We start from the raw sequence: 16204 nt of genomic DNA on the forward strand, positions 1-16204 counted from the left end.
CATGCTGTAGGGCACAACCAGTTCTAAAGTTAAGGGAGCAATTACTTTTTCAGTCAGGATGGCATGGATACATTTTTTTATTGTTAAATGAATTGATCATTTTAAAAGTTTGGATGGAATTGGATTATGTTTTTGCCTGATAGAAAAAGACCTGTTTTATTTTCTGAAACATTAAAGAGTGAAGAAACAAAAACAGAAGAAATGCTGTTGAGGTCAATTCACTTAAAAAATACTTTATAATTCTCCAAATCCCTTTACAGATTCCTTACAGATGGTGACGGCTGTGGGCAGGAAGGATCTCCTGTAGCCATCAGTATTACAGCAAGCCTAAAAAAGCCCCTGAATCTTTGTTGCATGAGTCTCATCAAGAGGATGCTCAACGTGGTTCTCTGTGTTCCTTAATTTGTTAGACATCTTTCTTTAAACAATCATCTCCAGAGGCTCCAGAACAGTCTGCAGTACAGAATCACATTCTGGTTTCACCAACAATCATCTCCTGTGTTTTGTTCACATTCAAGAAGAGATGATTGTTTCCACACCATGAGTTAAGACTGTTCACCAGCTCTCTGTACTCAGCTTCCTGTTCATCTTTGATAAACCTGTCAGCTGCTGAATCATCTGAGTATTTTTGTATACGTCAGGACTCTGACTGTTGGAGATCTGAGATGACCAGGGTGTAAAGGAATGGTGAGAGTACAGTTCCCTGTGGTGCTCTGGTACTGCTGACCTCCTGATTACACACACACAGTTCTTCAGTCTCATAAACTGGAGTGTCTCTGTTCAGTTCTAATTGATGCTGCACCTTGAAATGTGGAATATTTGAGGCAGATTTTTTAGTAAATCAATGGAAGCTTGGCTAATTTGCTATGTCTTAAAATACTGTCCCTTATATGTAATTGGCAGCTTGGAGGGATTTCAAATAAATGCCTCAAACGTTATAATTTGACATGTCCTTAAAGTCACCTGCAGCACTTATTTGAAATGAACTCTGCATCATGCATCATGTGTTGCATGCTCACTCACCTGGCCACAGGGTGCACATCCACAGCACAAGAACGTGGTGATAATCCATGAGTTGCTCTCAAAGACAAACAGTGAAGAACGGAGTAAGAATAAGCGCGTCTCATCCCAGGGTGGATTGTTCACTGTGCTGTTCTGATGTGAAACAGACGGGGCAGAACAGAGGGGAAGAGGAGGAGGAGGCGCTCCCAGTAATAAATGGACCTCCTCCTGATTCATGTGTCTGCCGGGCTCACACAGACAAGTTCTCTAAATGGCCCTACATTTTACCTCCTCTCTTTCAAAAATTAGCGTTAATGTCTGTGTTGCTACAAAAACAGGAAACTCCTCCAACTGTCTGTGATTCAGCTCACTGTGCTTAAGACCAGATGTGCTTTAATGTAACCTGTTAAAGGACTTTTTTTCTTGCTCAGTCTGTGAACAATAAGCTACACACTCTGAAGGTCTGGTACTCTTATCAACTCCCTAAAAACCCAATTTGCAAAAAAATAATCCAGTTTGTATGTTTTCCCCTTTTTAAATGGCATGAATAGATTCTTAAGTTCAGTGTGATGCAAAAGATTACTGTGCCAGCCAACCTTAGATTGTACTTGAAGTAAAATGTGTGAAATATTTCTTATGTGCAATGGAATCCATATACTCAGCAGAAGTGGGCTTAGAGTCCTGTCTGAATTGTACAACTATTTTGTAAAATTCACTGTTTGCATTTTTCTGTCATTCCCTTTGGGTATCTGCTGCTTCTAAAAAGAGCCAAGAGCCCCCAAAAGAAACAACAACAACAAAACTAACAAACAAACAAAAAAAAAATCCAGCCATCAAGTAAATGTTCTGCTGGTCAGAACATTTACTTGACCAGGCTGTCAAACAACTGACAGTCTGGTCAGCTGTTTGAGATGGACTGAACCAGGTTCTGGCTCTCCTTGAGGTTTCATCCTGTTAAAGGGGACATTTTACTCCCCACTGTCACTACATGCATGCTCATCATGAGGGATTGCTGAAAAGTCAACAAGACAACTGTCTACTGTCGCTATGTTTGTAAGTCAATGACTTGATCCGCTGCTGGGTTTCCTTAGATAAAAACTTTTTAAACTCCTTTCAGTAATGAACTGGACTTACTGTACTGCTCGATATGATCAGTTGGAATGTCTACACCAGTAGTGCCCAAAGTCGAGGGCCACATCCTGCATGTTTTAGTTCTCTCCCTGGTGGTAGCAACAACCTCCTCAGCATGTCAATGTTCTTCTTTGGCCGTCTAATGAGCCATCATTTGAGCCAGATGTGTTAAACCAGGGAGAGAACTAAAACATGCAGGATGCCGGCCCTCCAGGACCCACTTTGGGCATCGCTGGTATACACCATTGAATTGAAAAGACTTTCTTGTAAAGTGCCTCAAGACAGCATTTGTTGTGAAATGGTGCAATATAAATAATTTGAATTGAAATTGGATAAGCACCTGATATTTTTCCCAAAAGAACTTATGTCACATATCATCCTCGCTTGTCAAATGTCAGCACCTTCTGAAGTAATATCCATATCTTTATTATATTGTTGTTATATTAAAATTATATTTTGGTAACTGTATTTATTTCTTCATAACTGAGGATACCACCGTAATTGTATGTTCCTTATGATCAATTATGATAAAAAAAAATATTATGTCTTGTCTTATTTGCTTATATAAAACACAGCGTGCTGCATGTGATGTGATGTGATATAGATGATGTAGGTCACTTAAGGGTTTTAGACACAGAAGCCTAGTGGCAGCTTGTTGTTTGTCAAAGCAGAATTTGCAAAACATTTCCGCATAAGTTGTGAGCTTTACTGGTCTCCAGGAACATCTTTGCTTCTGCCAGTGGTTGACTTGCTTGAAGATTGGTCTTGCTTGTCAAAGGTCACCATCTTCTCTTTCCTTTCCAGTCTCTGCAAACACAAAACATAGAACTGATTACAAATACATGTACAGCTTATAAGCTGAACTTACATATTTCTTCCACCATTTCACAGTTCAACAGGGATCATTCAGGTCACATTGATGCTGCCTGACATGTGCTATGATACATTTACAGTTTTTCTCAATCACTTTAGTGCTTTTCTCAGAACAGAATTGAAATTCTCAAAACTACTTGATCAATCTTTAATTCACTGTATCACTTGTGTACAACAAAAAAAAGCAGTTTCTCATTTTTGTGAACAAGTTGCAAATACTTTTGTACATCCATGCAAGTGATTATGTTGATTATGCTGATTCCTTGTCATTCTGAAGCACTGATAATTTCACTGACAAATATTTACCTTTGAGAGATAAACTACGGATTTTGAGAAAGAAACTGGATTCTGTAGGAAATTCTTTTCTTATTAATATTTTTATTAGGAGGAAGGGAGACGTTACAAGATAAAATTTAACTACTAATGACACAGTATACCAGATCGTACACAGTTTCTCCATGACATCAACAGAAAAGACTAAACACGGCCACAAAAGAGGTACCGAGTGTACAGATGGAAAAAGGCATACAATTCACCTTCTATGAGTATTTTTCTTTTTCTTACATAACAGAACAGGACAAAACATATACACACCTAATGAAAAGATGAAAATTAAAAAAGGGAAAAAAATGGACAGGTGTGGGAGGAGGTGCAGTGGGAGGGCATCACCCAGTCCGGGAAAAGAGACTGAAGAGAGTGAGAATGTCATGAAAGAATGCCATAAGTTATAGAATTTAGAGTTGCTTTTCACTGAATATCTGATCCTCTCAAATTTTTTTGGAAGCTCTTTGAAATGCTAACAGAGCTAATTGCTGCTGCTGCTGCCAGTACTGAATATGAAACCACCAATCCGACTAGACCAAGACTGAACCCTAAACAGCTGTTACCAGACCGGACACAAAACTGTAGAACTACTTACCGGATCACACAGTCCGACCAGAGGTAACTCCAATAAATTATGTAGAACTTTTGAATCTTGTCTCCTTCTTCCAATAGAACTTTCATGTGCCTTTATTACAATTCAGTTTTCCTGGAGTATTATTCCAGGCTGGTTTATTTTACTCATAACCTTAAAGACAACCCACCCCTGGCTGCCACAGTTTCATTTATGAAGCTGAAGGTGGCAGCAGCAGCAAAATACCAGCTCTTATGGCCAACTGTCCTCTTCCTCCATTTGGTCCTCATCATCATGATTACCTCTCGTGATTTCTAGATTCCCATTTATTTCAACATACTCTGGTTAAATTTGAAAAGACTTAAAGATGTTACTAATCACTGTTTGAGCTTGATGGAGCTAGCACAGTCAGACCTAAAGATGCAATCTACCCAAAATGCATTGCAGCGTGAACAACATGGCAACATTCATGTGACAATATTTTATCGCAATTTAGAAAAACTAAACACCCTACTGTATTATTATTGTTTTCCAACTAAAATAAATATTTCTGAAATAAAGTCTATTGCTACAACTAATCATAGATCTGTTTAAGAATTCTTTGTTTCTGAGTAAAACTTTCAGACAAGATGTATCAGAACAAAATAAAGAACTATTACATTTTGTATTCAATTTTTTTAAGTTGTTCAGTTCCCTACATGTGTAGTAAGTGTAAATTTTAACGTTGTCACTTAAAACATAGTGAGGTCTCACCTGTTTAGTTGGTTGTACCTTGGGGTACCGGGACATGTGTTGTAGTAAACGCTCCGTCTTCTCCCAGTCACCCAACCAATGCTCCCGGGAGAACACAGACTTATGGGATGCAAGTCGTTGGTACATGGCCTGATTTTTCCCAGCGATGTCCTTTTGCTCCCTCTTGCCAGCGTTTGAACTGAGGATACAGAAAAATGTTTAACAAAAGTGTTATTTTGTTTCCTATTTGTTCTCCAAGATGTCCCCTCAAAAAACTAACCTAATGAAAAGAGCATCAGGTAGCACCTGTATGTAAGAGTATGAAGTGATTTCACTTACGGTCAATCATTAACCTGTTCTGGATTCTACATAGCCCATTAGTGGACTTGTTACATATTAATCCATTCATATTATACACTATATTGCCAAAAGTATTTGCCCACCCATCCAAATAATTAAAATCAGATGTCCCAATGACTTCCATGGCCACAGGGGTATAAAATGAAGTAGCTAGGCATGCACACTGTTTTTATAAACAGTGGTGACAAAATGGATCATTCTCAGGAGCTCAGTGAATTCCAGTGTGGAACTGTATTGGGACGCCACCTGTGCAACAAATCCAGTCGTGAAATTTCCTCATTCCTAAATATTCCACAGTCAAATGTCAGCTGTATTATAAGAAAATGGAAGTATTTGGGAAAGAGAGCAACTCAGCCATGAAGTGGTAGGCCATGTAAACTGACGGAGCGAGGTCAGCGAATGCTGAAGCACATAGTGCAACGAGGTCACCAACTTTCTGCAGACTCAATCACTACAGACCTCCAAACTTCACGTGGCCTTCAGATTAGCTCAGGAACAGACTGCAGAGAGATTCATGGAATGGGTTTCCATGGTGGAGCAGTTGCATCCAAGCCAAACATCACCAAGTGCAATGCAAAGCATCAGATGCTGTGGTGTAAAGAACGCCACCAAAACAACTCTAGAGCAGTGGAGGTGTTCTCTGGAGTGACGAATCACACTTTTTCATCTGGCAATCTGATGAACGAGTCTGGGTTTGGTGGTTGCCAGGAGAACAGTACTTGTCTGACTATATTGTGCCAAGTGTAAAGTTTGGTGGAGGGTGGATTGTGGTGTGGGGTTGTTATTCAGGAGCTGGGCTTGGCCCCTTAGTTCCAGTGAAAAAACTCTGAATAGTTCAGCATACTAAGACATTTTGGACAACTCCATGCTCCCAACTTTGTGGGAACAGTTTGGAGCTGGCCCCTTCCTCTTACAACATGACTGTGCATCAGAGCACAAACCAAGGTCCATAAAGACATGGATGGAGAGTCTGGTGTGGAGAGAAGCAGGACTTTATAATTGTCTTGATTTATGCTTGACTGCTAAACAAGCTTCCTGTCACTAGGTGGCAGCAGTGTTCAAAATGAATCAATAGGGTGCCCCTTTCAAGCCAGTAGAATAGGTAGTCAACACTGAGCTGAGCATAGCTGAAAGCTGCGTTAAGACCATTGTTCCTCAGTGAGGATATACGTTCGGACGTTTAGAAACATAACTACCGCCATAGAGGAGAGATGAAGAAGTTTGTGACAGTGAAAAGAAAAACCGTGGCAGAGGTCAGTAAAACAAGTATGACGGAGTTTTTGGGCCAGACTAAGATTTTATTTTTAACTATAAAAAAAGTCATAAAATTAGAAGAACAATGTCATATTACAAGAATAGATACTACAAAGTCTTTAAAAGACGAAAAGAAAAACGTAATTTTAATTTTAATAAGAAAAAAGCTTTGATAGAATAATCAAGATATGACATTACCAGCTCAGCAAGTCGTTCTTTGAAATAACAATTCTTTAATAAATAATCCTTTATTATTTAAAGCGTCTTAATAGATCAGATTAGTTTCTGATATGTTAAGATTAAATATTTCCTTATTTGTAAAAACCAACTATAACTTTACAAGACCCTTGGTGTTCCTTTTTTTGGCACAGTGTGGTGTTGGATTTTCTGAACTTTTTTTTTATTACTTTATTCTCGTATCATTACAACTTTACTGTAAATTAAAGCAAACAAGCAACAACAACAACAAAAAAACAAACAAACAAACGTACAAAAAAACTCTTAGTCTGGCCCTAACTCCATCGTAAGGAAGTAACTGTAGCTTTCAGAAAAAGCCCAAAACATAGATAAGACGTATTTTCTGTGAACGTAAATATCCAATTTTCATCTCTTCTGACAAGATAGATAGATAGCATTTATTGTCATTGAACAGAATTCAACGAAATTTCCATTGCAGCTCCCGTGCAAGAGGTCGAATATATACAGTATAAATAAGCAAACACACAATAATAATATAACAATATATACAACTAAATTAACTAAAGGCACTCAACCATACCAAAGAAGTAGCAGCAGGTCCAATTATGGCAAAGTACAGATAATGTAACAGTGCAAAGTGCAGAACAATATGGCTGTGTGGGGGTGGAATAAACAATATTGTTGCAAATTTTGCACAAAATTTACCTACGAAACTATATACCTTTTGAAAAACAAGCTGAAAAAACAGCAAAATAATACATTTTTATTGTAAAAATGTACATCAAAGTTGATCATTTGCACTTTTTCTCTATTGAGAATCCCACAGACTGAGCAGTCTTGAGTTAATAAACTGAACTTTGAAATTGTTTAGAAACTTAAAACAATAAAATGAGCTCCTACCTCTCATTTCAGTTGTTTTGATAACCGGGTCATTTATTGGTGGACCCAGTGGGATGTACAAGTAAATTATTAAATATTATCAGATTATTAATAGTATTTCAATTTGGACAGGGGTGGGGGGATGTGAACAAATGTATTATCCCTAGGGGCGGCATGACAGAAAATAATTGGGAAACACTTAAGAAGGTGAGTGAATACTTTGGGCAATATAGTGTATAAGGTATCCATATCTTTATTATATTCTTGTTACATTAATATTATATTTCAGCTAACTGTATTTATTCATTCATAACTGAGCGTACCACTGTAATTGTATGTTCTAGATACATAATGAGCAATAAAAATATTATGTCTTGTCTTATTTGCTTCCATGAAGTAAATAAGACCTGTGATGTCTTATCTGCTGCATGTGATGTCATGAAGATGATGTAGGCCATTTAAGGGTTTTAGACACCGTGGCCTAGTGGCAGCATGTTGTTTGTTTAAAATGTCAAAGAAGAATTTGCAAAACATTTCCGCATAAGTTGTGAGCTTTACTGGTCTCCAGGAACATCTTTGCTTCTGCCAGTGGTTGACTTGCTTGAAGATTGGTCTTGCTTGTCAAAGGTCACCATCTTCTCTTTCCTTTCCAGTCTCTGCAAACACAAAACACAGAACTGATTACAAATACATGTACAGCTTATAAGCTGAACTTACATATTTCTTCCACCATTTCACAGTTCAACAGGGATCACTCAGGTCACATTGATGCTGCCTGACATGTGCTATGATACATTTACAGTTTTTCTCAGTCGCTTTAGTGCTTTTCTCAGAACAGAATTGAAATTCTCAAAACTAGTTGATCAATCTTTAATTCACTGTGTCATTACAAAAAAAGCAGTTCCTCATTTCTGTGAAATTCCCTGCCGTTTCCTTGTCATTCTGAGGCACTGACATGTTCACTGACAAATATTTACCTCTGAGAGATAAACTACGGATTTTGAGAAAGAAACTGGACTCTGTAGGAAATTCTTTTTTTTTTTTTTTTTTATTACCGTATTTTCTGCACTACAAGGCGCACTTAAAAACCTTCAATTTCCTCAAAAGCCGACAGTGCTTACCGGATCACACAGTCCGACCAGAGGTAGCTCCAATAAATTATGTAGAACTTTTGAATCTTGTCTCCTTCTTCCAACAGAACTTTCATGTGCCTTTATTACAATTCAGTTTTCCTGGAGTATTATTCCAGGCTGGTTTATTTTACTCATAACCTTAAAGACAACCCACCCCTGGCTGCCACAGTTTCATTTATGAAGCTGAAGGTGGCAGCAGCAGCAAAATACCAGCTCCTATGGCCAACTGTCCGCTTCCTCCGTTTGGTCCTCATCATCATGATTACCTCTCGTAATTTCTAGATTCCCATTTATTTCAACATACTCTGGTTAAATTTGAAAAGGCTTAAAGATGTTACTAATCACTGTTTGGGCTGGATGGAGCTAGCACAGTCAGACCTAAAGATGTAATCTACCCAAAATGCATTGCAGCGTGAACATGGCAACATTCATGTGACAATATTTTATCGCAATTTCGAAAAACTAAACAGCCTTACAGTCAGTACAGTACAGTAGTAATACTGTACTGTAATTACAGTATTTATACTGTAATTGTAAATTACAGTATAAATTTATTTCAGTATTTATTTCTGAAATATTTATTTCAGAAATACATATTTCTAAAATAAATATTTCTGAAATAATACTACAACTAATCATAGATCTGTTTAAGAATTCTTTGTTTCTGAGTAAAACTTTCAGACAAGATGTATCAGAACAAAATAAAGAACTATTGCATTTTGTATTCAATTTTTTTAAGTTGTTCAGTTCCCTACATGTGTAGTAAGTGTAAATTTTAACGTTGTCACATAACACACATAGTGTGGTCTCACTTGTTTAGTTGGTTGTTCCCTGGGGTACCGGGACATGTGTTGTAGCAAGCGGTCCGTCTTCTCCCAGTGACCCAACCAATTCTCCCGGGAGTACACAGACTTACGGGATGCCAGTCGTTGGTACATGGCCTGATTTTGCTCACTGATAATCACAAGATCCTGCTTCCTTTTGCCAGCATTCGAACTGAGGATACAGAAAAAAAGTTTAACAAAAGTGTTATTTTGTTTCCTATTTGCTCTCCAAGATGTCCCCCCAAATATCTAACCTAAAGAAAAAAGCATCAGGTAGCACCTGTACGTAAGGTTATGAAGAAATTTCACTTACTGTCAATCATTAACCTGTTCTGGATTCTATTAAGCCCTTTAGTGGACTTTTTACATATTAATCTGTTCATATTATACACTATATTGCCAAAAGTATTTGCCCACCCATCCAAATAATTAAAATCACTTATCATTTGCACTTTTTCTCTATTGAGAATCCCACAGACTGAGCAGTCTTGAGTTAATAAACTGAACTTGGAAATTGTTTAGAAACTTAAAACAATAAAATGAGCTACTACCTCTCATTTCAGTTGTTTTGATAATCGGGTCATTTAATGGTGGAGCCAGTGGGATGTACAGATACATTATTAAATATTATCAGATTCTCAATAGTATTTCAATTTGGGCAGGAATCGGGGGACCTGAACAAATGCATTATCCCTAGGGGTGGCATGACAGAAAATCATTGGCAAACACTTAAGGAGGTGAGCGAATATTTTGGGCAATATAGTGTATATGGTATCCATATCTTTATTGGGGCCTGCCTAGCAGAGCAGTGACTGCCTTGCTTCTGCCCATAGCAATAGGCAGGCACCTATTGTTCTACTACACCCAATAGGATGTCTCTTTATTATTAAAGTTTATTTATTTTTCTTCTGTCACCGTTAGTGTGGCTCGTACCGCTGTGTGCACCTCCACAAAAGTGGTATCAAAACGTCCGGCTTGATGCCGAGAAGGGAGCTATTTTTAGTAGGATTGGGAGTTACCATGGTGACATAAATTGCGAAGCAAGGCTGAGTGTCACGGAATCAGGAATCTTTCTCTCTGACACACACACAGGACAGTGGATTTCTGACTCCAAAACTCTTTTTAACTCACCCTCGTGGGCACAAAAATCTCCCTATTGCTCTGAAGGTCAGTCATGACATTGATACCCATGCCTCCTCTTGTAAAATGTTTTCAAAAATTTTCTAGGGGTTGTACTTCTCTGTAAAAGTGCTTCAGACCGACGCTCAGTGTCTGACAAAGATAGGAACTCTTAGTGTCTCACAGAGACAGGAATATTTCTCTCTGACACACAGCACAGTAGATATCTGACTTTAACTCGCCCTCACGGGCACAAAAATCGCCCTATAGACCCTTTTCACATGACGTCAGACAACATCCGTTTTGACTCGATCCAGTGTATCTTTAGTTCTGGTGTGTGTAGTTAACGGTGTTTCTGGACTCTAAAGCAGCTGCCACAAATACGATTTGAAGATATATCACTATTTGCAAACAAATTTTCTTCATCAACATAATCTAAACTGGACAAATTCCTCGCTGATTAATACCAGTTTGACTACGAAGGTACGTGTTTTGTTTTTTTTCTAGCTGTTAGTTGATATGCTAGGATAGCAATAGTAATTTGTTAGCTGGCTAACATTACGTAGCCTTTCTGTTTTGGAAATAGAATGTATTTAGGCTCTAATCTTAATCAGATTTTTATAGTATAGACTGGGGTTGCCACCTGCCACGGAAAATTCATGATCATATTAACCCCTCCTCACATCATATGCTATTCTCACCACCCGCTCAGTAGCGACATTACCTGTAGCCACAAGACCAAAACTTGACAGTTATGCCAAACACCCGCTACTCCATCACGTCCTGACAAGTTAAACTCTTACTACGATCAAGACATGAGGAGGAAGACGCTGTTTTAGATAGATAGATAGATAGATAGATAGATAGATAGATAGATAGATAGATAGATAGATAGATAGATAGATAGATAGATAGATAGATAGATAGATAGATAGATAGATAGATATTTATTAACGTTTCATTGGAGAATATATATATATATATATATATATATATATATATATATATATATATATATATATATATATATATATATATATATATATATATATATATATATATGACTGACTGTATAGCACAGTGGGCAAGACACCAGTCTACCACCGGGGTTCGAATCAAGGCTGGGGCAAGTTACAACAGTGCAATTGAGCTATGCAGTGTGGGTCCCTAGGCAAGACCCTTGGAGCTATATAGCCTACCTCATACCATGAGAGACATTGATATGCATAACATGCCGGCTCAGACGTCGCCCGGCCAAACAAGGTCTGCGTCAGGTGCTGGGGAACCAGAGCACCTTGATGAAAAATGGGCTACTGGAACAAGACGGAAATGGGCGAGAGACGAAAACATGGATCTGTTGGAATGCTACTACTCAAGTAACCCTAGTCAGAGGGGCTACATGCAAAGACTGAGGGTGGAATGGTTACTTCGACACCCACAGTCTACAATGACTGTGGGATACAACACAAATGCTACGGCAAGAGGGAGGAGCCCGGATGTAAGGTCTCCATGAGCGACTGGCAGCTCAACTGAACCAGCTGCTACAGAATGGGACTCACCCTGAATGGTTAACTGAAGGGCGCACAATCCTGATCCAGAAGGATCCCTCAAAGGGTTCAGTCCCATCCAACTATCGGCCGATAACCTGTCTCTCTACAACATGGAAGCTCATGTCAGGCATCATAGCAGCTAAGATAAGCGGGCACATGGATAAATACATGAGCACGGCACAGAAGGGCATCGGCACCACACAGTCGCCCGAGACTGCAAAACCCGACACACCAACCTGTGCACCGCTTGGATTGATTACAAGAAAGCCTATGACTCAATGCCACACACTTGGATCATTGAATGCTTGGAGATGTACAACATCAATAGGACTCTTAGAGTCCATAGCAGCAAACCACTTGCACAAGTGTCCATCAAATCTGGCATATACCAAGGAGATGCTCTGTCCCCACTGCTGTTCTGCATAGGCCTGAACCCCCTCAGCCAAATCATCAACAAGACTGGCTACGGATACCGACTCAAAAATGGGGCCACAATCAGTCACCTCCTATACATGGATGACATCAAGCTGTACGCCAAGAGCGAGCGAGACATCGACTCACTGATCCACACCACCAGGATCTACAGCACTGACATTGGGATGTCATTCGGACTAGAGAAGTGTGGCCGGATGGTTACAAAGAGAGGGAAGGTCGTCCGCACAGAAGGGGTCTCACTCCCAGAGGGAACAATAGCAGACATAGAGCACAGCTACAAGTACCTGGGAATACCACAAGCAAATGGCAACCTCGATGAGGTCACAAGGAAAGGAGCCACAGCCAAATACCTCCAACGAATAAGGCAAGTCCTGAGAAGCCAGCTCAATGGCAAGAACAAGATCCGTGCAATAAACAGTCCAAGTGTGTGGCATTACCAGTAATCAGATACCCTGCCGGAATAATTAGCTGGCCAATGGAAGAGATAAAGGCCACGGATGTTAAGACTCGGAAGCTACTAACCATGCATGGAGGGTTCCACCCCAAATCCAGCACCCTGAGACTGTACACAAGCCGTAAGGAAGGAGGCAGAGGACTAGTGAGTGTGAGAGCCACTGTCCAGGATGAAACATCCAAGATACATAAATACATCAAGGACAAAGCCTCAACGGACGATGTACTCAGCGAATGTCTCAGGCAATGGGGAACAGAGGACGAGGTGCTGGAGGAACCATCATGGGAAGACAAGCCCCTACATGGGATGTACCACCGACAAATAACTGAAGTGACTGATATCAGGAAATCCTACCAATGGCTGGAGAAAGCTGGACTCAAGGACAGCACAGAGGCCCTCATCCTGGCCGCCCAGGAACAGGCCCTAAACACCAGAGCAATAGAGGCTCAGATCTAACACACCAGACAAGACCCAAGGTGTAGGTTGTGCAAGGAGGCCTCTGAGACAGTCCAGCACATAACAGCAGGGTGCAAGATGCTGGCAGGGAAAGCGTACATGGAACGACATAACCAAGTGGCGGGCATAGTGTACAGGAACATCTGTGCCGAATATGGACTGGAAGCCCCGAGGTCAAAGTGGGGAACACCCCCAAAGGTGGTGGAGAATGACCGAGCTAAGATCCTGTGGGACTTCCAGATCCAGACAGACAAGATGGTAATGGCGAACCAACCGGACATTGTGGTGGTGGATAAAAAACAGAGGAAAGCCGTTGTGGTGGATGTAGCAATACCAAGTGACCACAACATCAGGAAAAAGGAGCACGAGAAACTGGAGAAATACCAGGGCCTCAGAGAGGAACTGGAGAAGGCCTGGAAGGTGAAGACCACAGTGGTGCCTGTGGTCATTGGGGCCCTCGGGGCAGTCACCCCCAAACTGGAGCAGTGGCTCAAACAGATCCCAGGAACATCAGACATCTCAGTCCAGAAATGTGCAGTTCTAGGCACAGCTAAGATACTGCGCAGAACCCTCAAGCTCCCAGGCCTCTGGTAGAGGACCCGAGCTCAGAGGATGAAAGAGACCACCCGCGGAGGGTGAGAAGGGAATTTTATATATATATATATATATATATATATATATATATATATATATATATATATATATACATATATATATATATATATATATATATATATATGTATATATATATATATATATATATGTGTGTGTGTGTGTGTGTGTGTGTGTGTGTGTGTAGGTGTGTGTGTGTGTGTGTGTGTGTGTGTGTGTGTGGTCGGATGGTTACAAAGAGAGGGAATGTCGTCCGCACAGAAGGGGTCTCACTCCCAGAGGGAACAATAGCAGACATACGTAGAGCACAGCTACAAGTACCTGGGAATACCACAAGCAAATGGCAACCTCAATGAGGTCACAAGGAAAGGAGCCACAGCCAAATACCTCCAACGAATAAGGCAAGTCCTGAGAAGCCAGCTCAATGGCAAGAACAAGATCCGTGCAATAAACAGCTATGCCTTACCAGTAATCAGATACCCTGCCAGAATAATTAGCTGGCCACGGATGTTAAGACTCGGAAGCTACTAACCATGCATGGAGGGTTCCACCCCAAATCCAGCACCCTGAGACTGTACACAAGCCGTAAGGAAGGAGGCAGAGGACTAGTGAGTGTGAGAGCCACTGTCCAGGATGAAACATCCAAGATCCATAAATACATCAAGGACAAAGCTTCAACGGACGATGTGCTCAGCGAATGTCTCAGGCAATGGGGAACAGAGGACGAGGTGCTAGAGGTACCATCATGGGAGGACAAGCCCCTACATGGGACGTACCACCGACAAATAACTGAAGTGGCTGATATCAGGAAATTCTACCAATGGCTGGAGAAAGCTGGACTCAAGGACAGCACAGAGGCCCTCATCCTGGCTGCACAGGAACAGGCCCTAAACACCAGAGCAATAGAGGCTCAGATCTAACACACCAGACAAGACCCAAGGTGTAGGTTGTGCAAGGAGGCCTCTGAGACAGTCCAGCACATAACAGCAGCGTGCAAGATGCTGGCAGGGAAAGCGTACATGGAACAACATAACCAAGTGGCGGGCATAGTGTACAGGAACATCTGTGCAGAATATGGACTGGAAGCCCCGAGATCGAAGTGGGGAACACCCCCAAAGGTGGTGGAGAATGACTGAGCTAAGATCATGTGGGACTTCCAGATCCAGACAGACAAGATGGTAATGGCGAACCAACCGTACATTGCATTTCCTCTCATCCACATATTTCGTTGCCAGATGTGTAAAATTTACAAAAAGAAGCAATTTAAATGTAAAAGTTGCACATATGTAGATTACTCAAGAGAAGCTATTTACAATAGTTTTTGCAGAACTCTACACATCAATTCATTTATTAATAGATACATATAGATATTAATTACAGAATAGATACACAGATTTCATTTCTAACACAGCTGCTTGCAGTAGTGAGTGTTCATCCAAGAAGTGTGACTTGCAGGAGCAGGGAGGCTCTGTACTGGTTTTTCCTTTTAAATCAAGAGGCCCATGACAGTTTGACATTAGGCAGCAGATGTCCCACAGTTGATTGACTGATCCTACCATGGACAGAGAAACAAGACCATCTCAGATATGGTAGGTTGTTAGGTCGGCTACTGTTGAGAAAGATGGACAACAAAATAAATGGAGAAATTATGAATCACATCAGAATATGTAAATTATTTAGCAGATAGTGCTTAAATCAATATTTAAAATGCATTTCTAAACAACAGTGTTGGAAGATGTCAGTGATTTTAGTAAAACTTAACAACACAGCACTGAAAGGTAGCGGTGTATATATTTTCCCAACTGTGGCTAAAGCTGCTGCTAGCTGGTTTACTCTCTGATCGGAGGCTGGTTATTATATACACAGTCAAAGAATGGTGGTAATGACAGTTATCTAACACTTAAATGCTGTTTTATTAAAGTTGATAAATAAAGTGAATCTCTAAACGTTACAGCACTTACAGAGCGGTGCATATTTTTCTTAACTGGCTAAAGCTGCTGCTAGCTGGTTTACTCTCCGATCGGAGGCTGGTTCCTTTAAATACATTTGGAGAATGGTGAATTGATAATGACTGATAAAGGCTAACATGTAAATACGGTTTTATTACAGTTAATACACAAAGTGAACCTTTTAACTTTACAACACTGACAGACAGCGGTGTATTTATTTTCCCAACTTTGGCTAAAGCTGCTGCTAGCTGGTTTATTCTCCGATCGGAGGCTGTTTATTTTATACACAGTTAGAGAATGGTGGATTGACAATGAGTAATAACGGTTATCTAACACTTAAATGCTGTT

The 16204-nt window shown here is 40.3% G+C and overlaps 1 protein-coding gene across 1 annotated transcript in view; it reads right to left on the reverse strand.

Moving 5' to 3' along the window:
• Positions 1 to 2817: 2817 nt before the first annotated feature.
• The window catches only part of si:ch211-284k5.2 (uncharacterized), a 31680-nt gene continuing 18293 nt past the window's right edge, over positions 2818 to 16204 (reverse strand). The window contains exons 6-9 of the mRNA XM_088006632.1: positions 9270 to 9453; positions 7883 to 7980; positions 4655 to 4832; positions 2818 to 2940 (exon numbers count right to left, since the gene is read on the reverse strand). Of these exons, the coding sequence (XP_087862758.1) occupies positions 2839 to 2940; positions 4655 to 4832; positions 7883 to 7980; positions 9270 to 9453 (562 nt within the window). The 3' untranslated portion in view covers positions 2818 to 2838. The remainder of the gene's footprint in view (positions 2941 to 4654; positions 4833 to 7882; positions 7981 to 9269; positions 9454 to 16204) is intronic.

The sequence above is a fragment of the Poecilia mexicana genome, unplaced genomic scaffold, assembly GCF_051168715.1.
Source record: "Poecilia mexicana isolate PSO_F unplaced genomic scaffold, ASM5116871v1 scaffold_6, whole genome shotgun sequence".
NCBI lineage: Eukaryota > Metazoa > Chordata > Actinopteri > Cyprinodontiformes > Poeciliidae > Poecilia > Poecilia mexicana.